The sequence below is a fragment of the Melozone crissalis genome, unplaced genomic scaffold (assembly GCF_028551555.1).
Source record: "Melozone crissalis strain CALT ecotype California unplaced genomic scaffold, PUWL_Pcris_2 ptg000029l_1, whole genome shotgun sequence".
Taxonomy (NCBI): Eukaryota; Metazoa; Chordata; class Aves; order Passeriformes; family Passerellidae; genus Melozone; species Melozone crissalis.
This window is the reverse complement of record NW_026535807.1, coordinates 15134524-15147748: the sequence shown is the minus strand read 5'-3', so window position 1 is coordinate 15147748 and position 13225 is coordinate 15134524. Positions and strand designations below refer to the sequence as shown.

The window sequence follows — 13225 nt, the reverse complement described above, 5'->3', positions numbered from 1 at the left end:
GCCGTCCTTGGCCCGGGCTCGGCACAGGGATGTCCCGGAGCAGCACACCCAGCCCACGCTTGACACGGGCCGGGGCGGGGACAGCGCTGTCCCGGGGCCGCGGCGAGGCCCGCCCCGCTGCCTCAGCCGCGCTGCCCGCTCTCAACATGGCCGCCCTGCCCGTTTCCAAAATGGCCGCCGCGGCGCCGCGCCCGCGCCGGGCAGCTGCGCGCCGGGCGCTGCATGGCCGCGGCCGCCCCGGGCATCTCTATGGCAGCGGGCGCTGCCCGGGCCCGGCGGCGGGAGGATGCCCCTGGCTGCCTACTGCTTCCTGCGGGCCGTGGGCAAGGGCAGCTACGGGGAGGTGAGCCTGGCGCGGCACCGCCAGGACCGCAAGCAGGTAGCGAGGGGCTGGGCCGCGGGGCAGGGGCACGGCTCGGCCTGCGGGCAGTGCCCGGGCTGGGCTGGGCGGGACGGGGGTCCCGCAGCGTCTGGTTCGGTTGTGACCCGCGCCCAGCTGTGGCTCGGCTGTCGCTGCTGGTCCTGACCCACCCTGGGCACAACCAGGGATGTGGCATCGTGTCGGGGTGCAGGTGTGACTACGGGCTGGTGTTAGTCAGGCTGTGACGATCACCTGGTCACAGGTGTCAGGCTGTTTTTGTGACTATTATCTGGTGTCAGAGTGGAGCTGTGACCATCACCAGGTGTCAGGGTGTTTTTGTGACCATTATCTGGTGTCGGAGTGGAGCTGTGACCATCACCAGGTGTTGGGGCAGGGCTGCAGCCACCCGAGCTGCTGTTTCTGTTCTCTTCCCTTGTCTAAAAGAACTTTTATTAAAGGTGTGGAGAAGACTCTTCCCGGGAAGGCTTTGGTTGTGTCAGAGTAGAAGCACAAGCATTTTTGTTGGAGAACTGGAATAATCTGTCTAGTCTGGCCAAAGCAGAGGTGTTCGATAGGGAATGTGAGAGGGCGGAAGAATGGGGACGGAGAACATTCAGAGAGCAGTGCCACAGGAACTGCTGTGTGAGTTTATGGTCGGGATTTTACTGGAGATGCTGGAGGAGGATTGTGCCCAGCAGGGAGCACAGGTGTGTCCTTCCCGGACTAGGGCAGTTTTTCCCTGCCTGGAATCCCGAGGTGAATCCCTGTGACCCTTGGCGTGGGTAGCAGTGAGGAAAGGACTTGTTCCCTCCAGGCCATCACCACGTGCACAGTCCAATGCCCTCAAAGAGATCCTAACCCCACCTCACCCCAAAAGTAAACAGTGCATGGAGGTCACTTTCACTCGGATACAGGTCCTTGGATTTCATTGTGGTGCTGCTGATCATTAACACTTAGCCTTTCTTCCTGTTTGTAGTTGCATGACAAATATTTGGAGTGCTTTACTGTGTTTTATCTTTTGCCAACTTTTACAAACTTTCTTCTCTAGCATGATGGTCAGGATTTTTTGTTCTGGCTTTGGCATAGTGCCACCTTTTCTGTGAAAGAAATAGTGTCTTATTTAACCATATTTGCTATTTACTGAATGCTGGATTTTTGTGGAGAAGGTCAAATAGCTTTAAGTGTTTAAAACAAAACTAAATGGAATTCATCTGCACTTTGGTGTCAAATAAGGTGGAAGAGCATTGAAATAGATTTGAGTAGAGAATCTTGCCAGGAAAACATGCTCATTAAACTAAATATAATCAATGCCAAATTTAAATAAGGCTAACATATGTGCTTTTTGCATTTTGGGGTGTATTTTTGTTTTTTCCATTTTGGTATGTATTTTCTAAAAGCTGCTGATATAAGCTTAAACGATTTCCATGCCCAAAGTTGTAGTTGACTTGTCACACAGACCACAGTAGTTGCAGCATTTCTATTTTATTTTGAAGTTAAGTAATGCTGTACACAATTACACACTCCTGGAAGCTTTGCAGCATCACAGGTTCTATCTGAAACGCAAAGTCATGACGTGCTGTGAGTTTCCTGGGTAATTGGTTCCCTTGATATATAGGGCCATCTCCTCAGCACTAATTAAATGTGCTGGGCTAATTAATAGATGCAGCCTGGAGAGCAGACACTGAAGCATCTCTGAGGATGCTAAAATTCAGCAAGTAAAAATATTTAAAAGTTTTGATTTACAATCCCTCCGATAAGAGCGGGTTCAAGTGTCACCATGACATGATTGTTCTGTGGAAAGCTGATGCCCTAAAGTGATGTCCTACAAAATTTTCATCAGGATTAGGGCCAGGTCAGACCTAAATATTGGTGTTGTGGGTGATGAAAGTGTTCTATGGATTTTATTGTCTCATCTTCAGCTTCATGAATGTTTTTGCTGAAACCTGAAATTCCTCAGAATTACGTTTAATGTAGTATATATTAAGGAAGTAGATGACAACTTTTGTATGTAGCTTTGAGGAATTCTTGACCCATCTTAATGAAGAATAAAAGAAATTTAGGAATGAGCATAAGACATTTTGTCTTATTCAGGTGACTTTTATCATTTGTTTGCTCATGACTGCATACTTTATTTGTATAAAAGTTTACTATTGATGTGGCCTTTTTGAGAGTAACTGTGGTGCACAAACAGGTACTTCAGGCTTAAAACATGAGTGACAGACACACATTTAAAGTGAGAGTGGGGAGAAAAAGAGAAATGTGAACATTAGTTAGAAGAAAGCAAAACACCACAAAATTCCTCAGCAGAGTTGTATTGAGGTGGATGAATGGAACACACCTGTTCCATTTTTATGGTGAAAAGGTAGAAGAGAAGAAGTTCTGGATAACTTTGATCCAAACTGCAGCCTCCATGTAGATGAATCAGTGGATATTTCAAATATTGCATTTCCTTTACGTCTGGGGAGTTCCCTAGGGCTTCTGCAGAGTCACTTTCATCTCTTACCATACACTTGGCCCTGTTTTTTACAGTATGTCATCAAAAAGTTAAACCTCAGAAGTGCTTCCAGCCGCGAGAGGAGAGCAGCAGAGCAGGAGGCCCAGTTGCTGTCCCAGCTGAGACACCCCAACATTGTCACCTACAGAGAGTCCTGGCAGGGGGACGATGGCCACCTCTACATTGTGATGGGCTTCTGTGAGGGAGGAGACCTCTACCACAAGCTCAAGGAGCAGAAGGGAAAACTCCTGCCTGAGAATCGGGTGGTGGAGTGGTTTGTGCAGATTGCCATGGCACTGCAGGTACAATGAAGTGGAATTTTGTCACTGCCAGATATAAACTTAATTTGACTTTTTGTGTATTTAAAAATTCCATCTAAGCTGCAGCCTTTGGATTCCTGTTTGGCTGGGTTAGCACCTAATTATAATAGTTATTAGTACATTAAAAATGGATCATTGCAGTCAAATCAACTATTTTAAGTAAGAAATTGCTGACATATTTTATGTCCACACCTCTGTAGCACAGTTGCCTTTGGGGTGTTTGCAACTCTTGTCTGATATGCTTCTCTGGTTTGAAAGTTTACATTAAATTTACAAAGTTGAGCTTTTGGGGGAAAAAAAAGCTATTCTTTCAGAAGAATTTTGTGTTCAGTCTTATTATTGCTGTTTTTAATGGTAAGTTTAATTTAGACTCCTAATTCATCATTTCTATTAAGCCTTATCCTACTCTTTTAAATTTGTAATTGGAGGTTATGAAACTTTAAAGGCAATTGTTACAGTAATAAAGACCAGATATAGATGTCAACACTAAAGAATAAGGAATTGGACAGAAAATTCTATTTTAAAGTTTGCTGTCATGGTCAAAAATAGACTAATTATGAGTACTGCTTGTTGTTTATTATGACTAATTTTCTTCCCTGTTTACACACTCACATTATAATTTCCTCTGAAATGTTTTTAGACTAAGATTGTCAAGAAATGAAAGCAGCAGAAAGTGAGTTATAGTCTTAACTTTACATTTTTATTTCTCCTTTTCTGCTGATTTATAAGGGCCATGCAGGGAGATTTAGTTAAAACAGTGCCAAGTGTTTGGGCCCCTGCCTGTATCAGTCACTTTTAATGTTACTTCACCACTATTGTCTTAGCAGGTTATTCCTGACCTTGAGAGGGATTTCTGTGTTTTTTCTGCTTTTGTGTTTTCTTTCTTTGATTTGTGTAATGAAATTTTACAGTTAAAAGTTGATTAACCTTATTTATATGATTTTTTCCCCGTAGTATTTACATGAAAAGCACATTCTGCACAGAGATCTTAAAACACAGAATATTTTCCTGACACGAACCAATATAATCAAAGTGGGAGACCTGGGAATAGCCAGGGTGTTGGAAAACCAGTATGACATGGCCAGCACTCTCATAGGCACCCCATACTACATGAGCCCTGAACTCTTCTCTAACAAACCCTACAACTACAAGGTACAGTATGAAAATGTCATTTCTATTTTCTTAGGAGCCTTACTTTATTTGTCTGAAATCATTACCTGTGTATTTTGGTTTCTTATTGCTTCCAAGTCTTTTTAATCTTCCCAAAAACCAAACAAAAAAATGGGAGAGAGATTTGTAGGAATGTTTAGTTCTTGAACTGTGTTTAGGAATTCAGAGCACGTGTTAAATTATCCCAACCAAGGTGTTCAGCAGGCTGCCTGTACCTCTCACAGCTGGAGAGACAGAGAATGGGAACAGAAATATCAGCCTGTGTTAGAGATGCACTTTCTGAATTTATTATATACCAGACAGGAAGTTTTACGCTCAAAAATTGTGTTAGAAATAACAGCAGCATTTAAAAAAAAAAAGAAAAGAAATTTTAATGAGAGGAATAAGCTGTGTTATTGTGAATTTAAAATACAACAGAACAAAGCAAACATGTTCAGCACTTGCTGTAAACACACCATAAATATGAGTGTCTGTAATGAGCAAGAACTGAGGGGAAACTTCTTCCAATGAAAAACCAAGATTTTTCATTTACAGTTAGGATGGATATTTTACTAAAAAAGGAAACAAGCAACATTTCCCCCAAAGATGGCTAATTTCTACACTTCCTTTTGGAAAAAATTGGGGATATTTTTAAGGAAATAGTTGACTTGATCAACATTAAAAATAGAAGAGTGAGACTGAAGCCAGAAATTTGCAATGGAATTTGGGCTTAATTAACTTAGTGCCACTAAAAGCCTCTTTGAAAGCAGGTAACTAGGTCCAAAGATAAAACTTGTACAATTCCTAAGGAGTTCCCAAACATTTTCTCTTCCCCTTTTTTCAGTCTGATGTCTGGGCCTTGGGCTGCTGTGTTTATGAGATGGCCACACTGAAACATGCCTTCAATGCCAAGGACATGAACTCCTTGGCTTATCGAATCATTGAAGGGAAGGTAAAATCTCCTGAAATTTTATAGGTGCTTGGGTTTCCTATCTAGAAATTGAGATGTTCTTTTCTAATCAGAAATATTGCATGGAGTTAAAAAAACTTGCATGTAATGTACACCATCATATGTAAGACTGTTGTTTTGTGGTGGTGGATGATGTGATACCAGATCAAGGGAGTTATTCCTTTGTAGGTATGGCTAAAGTTTCTTGTTACCTCTTAATTTAATGAATATACTGAGTAATTTTCAAAGTTCTGAGATTACTTTATTAATTTGCTTCTGGTTTTGCGTAAACATTCCATAAAAATTAAATTACTGTGTGATGGCATTTTCCTGTTATGAAAGATTAGCTTATTTAAGTGTCCTCTTGCTTTGGCATACAATGAAGTGAATGTGGATTAATTTTATACTCATTTTGAAGCCTATTTACAGAACTTTTACTGGTCATATTAATAAAATTAGGAGCAGTTCTTAGCCACACACTTGGAATTCCAGTATTTTGTTTAACATTAGGCAATTGGGTAACTTTCAGCATTTGAACAATATATCTATTTTTTATAACTATTTTTATGTAGCTGACCATCATGATCGCACATAAATGTTCTAGAAGTAGCCCCTGTTGATGAATATATTAAATAATATCAGGCTTCCCTTTCCTTTCACAGCTGCCACCAATGCCGAAGGATTACAGCCCACAGCTGGTAGAAATAATACAAACTATGCTCAGTAAAAAACCTGAGGAGAGACCAAGTGTGAAAAGCATCCTGAGACAACCATACATCAAACAGCAGATTGCTTTGTTTTTGGAAGCCACAAAGGCGTAAGACATTTTCATTTGAGTGATTCTGTGCATTATTCTGTGCAATATTCATGCTATTGTTGTCTTTTTTTTACAACTTTTCCTGGGTTTTGTGGGAGGATAAAGTAAGTTTTGTTATGAGCAGCTACAAAGCATATGAACATCAGTTTCTTTGAATTCTTTGAGAAATATGAGAGAATTAGAGTGGAAAATATTTTTTTCTGCAAATGCAGAATAAAACTCTGTAGTGCCTAAAAATATAGAATTGGTAGAAAACACACACCTTTCCATGTGGTTCTTGAGGCCATTTATCATCTGGGTGTTGAAAAACCAAGTTCCTTTTGATATACACTGATATAATTATTTTTCTTTGTCAGGTTTAGTCAGTTATTTTACAGCTTCCAGATAGAACTGACCTTGGTGCTCTGCAGAAAGGTGTATATTGCTGGCAGAATCTGAATTGGGTTTTTAAGATCCTTTTCTGGAATTGAAAATGAGGTTGTTGTGCACAGTCTATTGAAAAATCCCAGTATCTGATACTCTTTGTATGAAAACTCTTTAGTGGAGTGGATTTTTTTTTAATTAGTATAATCAAAAGAAATATTTAAAAACCTTGTTGATAGTGAGTCAATGAGATGGATGAGAAACTTTCATTTTCTTCACAGGAAAACTGCTAGGAATCATAAGAAAACAGTGGATTCTAAACCTAAAGAGCCTCGTTCTGTCATCTCAGCAAAGAATGAATCTCACAGCAGGAATGTTCCACACCAAAACCACTCCTCTGAGCAAGCCAGAAAATACAAAGTTGTAAGATATGGGGGGTTTTTACCTTAAAAAAAAGCCAACAAAACCCAAATCCCTCTTGCTTTTTCTAGATAAAAACCTCAGTTTTATAACAAGTGCCTTGAGCATCCCTGAGAACATTAGATCTGAATCCCAGCAATGTGTAAAATTCATATTAGGGAAGGAAATGCTTTTAGATAAGAGTGGAAGTAATTAAACACCTGTGGATCAGGGAAGCCAATTGCAGGATCTGTAAGATGTTAACTAAACAACACCTGGTTTTATGTGAGTTACTCTTGGAGTATTTGGGGTCAAATAATTTTTCACATATCTCATGACAAGTGGTAATAGTTTTTTCCAATCAAAAACATATTTAAAAACTATTTATAGTCACAACCAAAATTCTTTATTGTTGAAATTCTTTCCAGTGGTTACAGCAAACCTTTTGTAATGGTTAATCTTGTGCATGCATTTTGTTTTCTGTGATAAGTCTTCTGTTCTGGGTTTAAGCTTTCAATGTTGCAGTACTGAATATATGTGGTGCAGCACATCTTAAAAACTCTTGGTGCTTGTTCCTCCCTTAGGGAAGAGCCAAGTGAGTACAACTTTGCTTTCATGGTCCTGGTGAAAAGTAGATATATTCCATGAGTATAAACCAGTACCTGAAATTGGCCATTTGCAAATCTGTATCTCTTTAAAAATGCAGATTTTTACTTTTTTGAGGCTTCTAATTTGTTATTGATCATCATTTCCTTTCAGTTTATGTGCCCTGGTATGTTCTTGATTTTCCTTAGGGCTTAGAGAATTCTTTCATATGTGTGTAAAATGCAAAAGATGACTTTTCTGTTTTTCTTTTAATCCTAGGATGAAGAAGATTGCATCAGCAAATGTAAAGCCAGCAAATTTTATCCCTCAGAGAAACCAGCTGTTGAGTTGGAAAGAAAACCAAGCAAAAATGATCTGAACAGCTTGGGAGACTCCATAGCTACAATCAGTGGAGTGAACATTGATGTCCCCCTGTCTGAAAGGATGAAGCATGGAAGTGACAAGGGTGGCAGTGAGAGTATTCCAGAGAATAATAAAGCAAAGCATTTACATGGTCCAGGCCATTCTAAAATAGCATCTAATAACCCAACAGTTAAGGAAAATGGACAGCAGCAAAGAGCAAGACAGGCTTTTAAAGCTGAAAGTGTTGAATCAAAGCCATCTTCTGTTGACTCTGTAGAAGATGAGGATGACACTTTGAAACTCCTGCAGCCTGTATCAAAAGACCAAAAGCAGACTGACCTGGTAATGCATTTATGGTTATTTGAAGTAGATTTAACCAGTGGCCAGCTCTTACAATTTAGAGAGCTGCTGCACGTTTTTCTGTCAAAGTAGGATGTTGCTGATGCAATTATTGAGATTCTTAAGTGGTTAGGAGCCTTTGGGTCAGATTTGCAAAGGCAATATGGTAAAGTAGTTTTGGGATTGTATCTATGTAGGTGATTGGAATTCTGTTTTTACAAGGAAAAAATTTGCATTCCCAGCTGTGAACAGAGAGAGTAAGAATAGTTTTGTAACTTTTGTTCTATGTTGTAAATAGGCCTGAATAATTTTGATTTGGATCAGGGGGCTAATTGGTGGTGATTGTCTTTTCACTGCATTTTGGTCTACCATGAGATTTTTAATGAGAAATCATTATTTGTTGCAGAGCTTGGATTCCACTGAAAAGCTGCTGGCACCCTTTGTTCCTGTTATGATTCAAGTAAGTGACCTTCTTTGAAGGTTTAGTAGCTAAAGATGCTGGTACAGCAGATATTTTATCTCTCAAATAAGAATTTATTGTGCTTGTACCTGCGCTATGTTAAGGTGGTTGCAATCCAAATAGTAAAGGGGCCTGTTTTGATTATTTTTTTAAGTGGGTTTGTGTAAATCTGGAAGTGACAGGTCTGCATTTTTTAAAAAATGCTTTTACCTATTAGGATGATGTCAGTCATGGAGCTTCAGGAGATGCTCAGGGAAAAATGACCTTGCACAAGCAGCCTCAGAGCAGTGTCAGTGAACCCTCTCTCCCATGGCAGCAGCAGCAGAAGAGAGAGCTTGCTGAAGGCTGCTCAGAGAAGGTGCAGATACTTGAAAAATACTTCTCCTCTCTCCTTTAAGACTCCTGTGTTTTTCCTCTTTAAACGTGGGACCTATTTTCTAAAAAAGGGTGGGTGTTTTAATGCTGTTCTTGTTTCATGTGTGTCTGTATGACTTCAGTGGTGACAAATGCAGATCACTGAAGGTGACTGTTAGAAGCAGCTTTAGTACATCTTTGAAAATCCCCAGTACCTTTCAGGGATGAGGTGGGTGTGCCAGATGGGCTGTGCCTTTACTGGGTTGCTGTGTTTCCTAGGAAATTCCATCAGGACTTCTGACTACAAGTCAGTACCTTTGTGGATAAGGCTACTTGTGGTGGGTAGTGGCTTAGTAGTGCTTTAGAACAGATGTGTAATGGCTGCCCTGAGCTTCTGAGTGCAAACTGTAGGAGGAAAATCTTGGCCTGCACACAGGATAGAGCTCCTGTCAGTTCCTCCACCCTGAGCAGGGAGGTTTCTTTGGGGAAAGGCACAAGGCTATGGAAGAGGGTGATTGGTCATTGATAACCTGGTTTGCTCTTTGGGTTTTGCTGTTTGAGGGTGGGGACAGTTGTTGCAAAGGCATTGGCTGAAAAATAGTCTGGGAGGAGGGGGATAAGATATAGGGATGGAAAGAAGGGAAACAGATGCAAGCAGAGATGGGGAGAGGGAAGGATCAAGCTGGGAGATGTGATGAGGTTACAATAGGATTTAAAATCTCTGGCATCCAGCTTTACCATGCAAGAATGTCTTCTAGATTGCAGAGTACTTAAACTTTTAATAAAAATATATATCAATTCTTGCTCACTTTTCTGTCAAGTTCAGAGCAGTTTCTCCTCGGCCTCTACCTGTTCCTTCTGATGTGACCCCAAAGACAGCCCAGAGGGGTGCAGAGCACCCTGAGCCTGCAGATAGTGCCAAACCCAGCCAAGCAGCCATTCCAAAGGTTAGTGATGAAAACTGTCTGCTGGCTTTTGTCTCAGTCCTTCTGAGCAGTTTGTTCTGTGTGTGTGCACAGTGAGTAAAGAAATGTTGGGTAGCTTCCTGCCTCATGGAAGCCCTGCTCAGTGTGGGATGAGCCTTGCTGAGCCTAGGAGGTCAGAAGCCCCTTTTCTAGAGTTCAGATTGGTCTCATTGAAGACAGTTCTGTAATAAATAATTAAGCATTAAATAATAGCTCCCACTCTTTGAACCCTTGAAAAGGATTTTTTGCTTAATAGGTGATTAGGAAACAAAAGCCAAAATGGTGATTGCAAATTAAGACCAAATTAACTTCCTTTGAAGGAGCGGCCCTTGTCAGCAAGAGAACGGAGGAGGCTGAAACAGTCTCGGGAGATGCTTCCCTCTGGTAATTTTTATGTTTATATGTGAACAGTTTATGTTATTTTAAATAACTTTTTCCTGAAGAAATTATAACTTCTTGTCTGTTCTTCACTGCCATCTTCAGAACAGTGCACTAAGGGGCTAGTTCTGTGTTAAATAAGAAGTTCTGTTAACATGTCTGTATTTTTCTGCTTTTTAGTTATGTCAGTTGTGTTCTGTGTTGACAACTTGTCTTTGAAATGTACATAAAATGTAGAATATTCACTTTCAAACAGAAGTTTCAATGTTTTCTATTAGCAAAATACCTACCTCCCTGCCTGCCTTCTGCTAGGTGATAGATTTTTTTTCTTGCATGAGCATGAAACTAATTCAGAATACACCCAGCTTAGTTGTAAATATTGTCAAAATGTCATCCATCCAGGGGTTCCAGTGAGACAGTCATTAAATGGTGCAGCAGTTGAAGCAAAGTCACGTGTGGAAAATTGTGTTAAAGTTCCTCAGTCCTCTTTAGATCCCAGTGTTTCTCAGGTAAACTTTGTCAAAAGTATTTGTTCCATGTAGGAACAGTAATATATGCCATATTGCTGAATTACTTTCAACTATTAGAATTCTTGTTATTTATTCCCTCCTCCCTTAGAGAAAGAGAGAAGCCCATTGCCTGTCTGATGATGAGCTAAGCTCTTCCACAAGTTCTACAGACAAGTCTGATGGTGATTCCAAGGAGAAGTAAGGATTCTGTTTAATACTGTGCAAGAATTTTCACTGCTATACTGGACCTTGACTTGGAGTGGAAATAAAAGGGCTTTCACACTTTAGCTGTGCATAGTGAGTGATTGAAGAAGTATGTGATGCATAGAGGAAAACAGCCCCACTGATTTATTGTCTCTCTGTGACTGTACACTTTCCATGCTGAAGTTTCTGGGCCATGGGATTGTGTATGATGGTTTTGTGAACTGCAGCTTCCCAGAAAACAATCTTCCATCACCAAAGGACATCTACTGCCAAGATGCATTAAAAGCACAAGTTGAAAGGTGCCAATGTGCATCCTTTCCACTGTAAATGAGGCTGAATTTATCTCTGATTTTTGTCAGTGTAAGCAGCTTTCAAAAGATGCAGTTTGTTGCATTACCAGAGTCAGCAGTAGCCAGTAGGATTGTGGGGTTTTTGCTGGGCTCTGAGCCTTTGTTAAATGAAATAGTACTGATTTTGCTATTGATAAAATTGCACCACAACTAGGAATTTAACATGGAATACTTATTAGGACCTGAATAAACTCATTGAAAGCTCTGGAATGCAGGGTGAAAGTTGCATTATGATGGTGACTGAATTATTTATTCCTTCTCTCCTAGGAAAAGTATGAATGAAATGAATGACTTGGTGCAGCTGATGACATGGACACTGAAAATGGACTCCAAGGAGAACTCTGAGTGCTGTGTAACCTCGACCCCAGCCCCAGAGTTTAAACTTCATAGAAAGTATCGAGATACTTTGATTTTGCATGGAAAATCACCTGATGAATCAGAGGAATTAAAAATGGAAGAGATTCCTTCAGGTCTGTTTCTCTGGGATTCTGTGGTAATACTTGGAGTCGTCCCATATTCTTCTGCAGAATGTGAAAATTGTCTGTACTGAAAGTAATTACTACTGCACTGATTTTTTTCATTGTATTTTATTTCTAATAGATATGTCATTGGTCCCTTGCAAGATTAGGAGAATGGTTGAAATCCTGAGATCTGATGTGGTGCAAGGATTGGGAGTGAAACTTCTTGAGAAAGTGTACAGAATCATGGAAGAAGACGATGAAGTGAAAAGAGAGGTGAATGTCTTCCATGATAAAATAGTTTAATTTCTTTATAAACCTAGATAATTGAGCAGGCTGTTTATCCTATTGAGATAGGGTAAACCTTGATTCCAGAAGGTATTTATGTAGTCATGGGCAGGCAAGGACCTAAGTATATTGTAATTTTCATGCTAAAGTTTGAATCCAGATGTAGACCACATTCAACTCCAACTTCTTCAGAAACCATCAGAGCTTTAGAACAGTACCATGGGGAAGGTGTGAGGGATGTAAATAATTTTACTCTGTTAATAATTTTATGCTGTTTCTCCAGTAATAATTTCTTCTGTCTCTCAAATGTTTGCCTTCACATTACTTTCCTTATGCTCCTTATGTCCAAAATAAGAAATAATTTAATATCAATCCCCAATAGAGGTGAATAAGGAATACCTTCAGCTCCTTTGATGCAAAACTTGGTTACACTTACCTAGACAGTATTTGATTTGTAATCTGTGAAGAGCTTACATTTTAAATTTTTGGGTGGGATTTGAAAGTCTCTTGCTTTTAGACAGCAATAGTGTTCATTTTTCTTCTCTCTCATCCACATTGCCAAGCTTCACATGCTTATTTGAGCTGAGTGCTTTGGTATTTCTCTGTTAATATTTAGGTAGCATCTGCTTTTTTTCAGTGCCAGTAAATGTGGGTTTATTTCTGTGTTAACAGCTGCAGTTGCGGGAGCACATGGGAGACAAGTACGTCAGTTACAGTGCGAAGGCTCGGCACCTCAAATTCCTTGAAGAAAATGTGAAGCTCTGACCAGAATCCTTTCCTTGGACAAAAGAACTGTTTTCTAGCTCCTTTGATAGACTGGACCAGCTTACAAAGCCTGTTCATCCACTGATCTCCTTTGCTGGAATAAGGAGGTGAACTTGCAGGAAATGTTAAGAGTTCATAGTAATATTTTTCATGTTAAAATGTGAACCAGGCTATCACTTTCTCAGAAGAGAAACTTCTGAGTTGCTCTTTAGTTTAGTTTAGTTTTTACTCTCTTAAAAAGTTGCTTTCCATAGGGGTCGATACCAAGTTTTGTATACCAAGGAGTGTCAAAAAAGATTATGTTCTGGTTTGAATTTGTCATAGCAAAAGGTTTTTATTTTTTTTAGTTAATTTT

The 13225-nt window shown here is 40.1% G+C and overlaps 1 protein-coding gene across 1 annotated transcript; it reads left to right on the top strand.

Moving 5' to 3' along the window:
* Positions 1-223: 223 nt before the first annotated feature.
* Positions 224-13200, top strand: NEK4 (NIMA related kinase 4). The gene is made up of 16 exons (XM_054281079.1): positions 224-379; positions 2891-3157; positions 4130-4327; positions 5169-5276; positions 5936-6090; positions 6735-6876; positions 7717-8142; positions 8546-8599; positions 8817-8957; positions 9775-9900; positions 10239-10302; positions 10699-10805; positions 10915-11003; positions 11627-11829; positions 11960-12093; positions 12778-13200. Exons 1-16 carry the CDS (start codon positions 287-289, stop codon positions 12868-12870), a joined length of 2400 nt encoding a protein of 799 aa, XP_054137054.1. The 5' UTR covers positions 224-286; the 3' UTR covers positions 12871-13200.
* The last annotated feature ends 25 nt before the right edge of the window (positions 13201-13225 follow it).

Excerpts from the sequence above, each read along its gene's own strand:
- NEK4 (XM_054281079.1), top strand. The coding sequence starts at position 287 with ATGCCCCTGGCTGCCTACTGCTTCCTGCGGGCCGTGGGCAAGGGCAGC. Across the intron at positions 4,328-5,168 it reads ACAAACCCTACAACTACAAG|TCTGATGTCTGGGCCTTGGG; the intron begins GTACAGTATGAA and ends CCCTTTTTTCAG. Across the intron at positions 8,143-8,545 it reads ACCAAAAGCAGACTGACCTG|AGCTTGGATTCCACTGAAAA; the intron begins GTAATGCATTTA and ends TATTTGTTGCAG.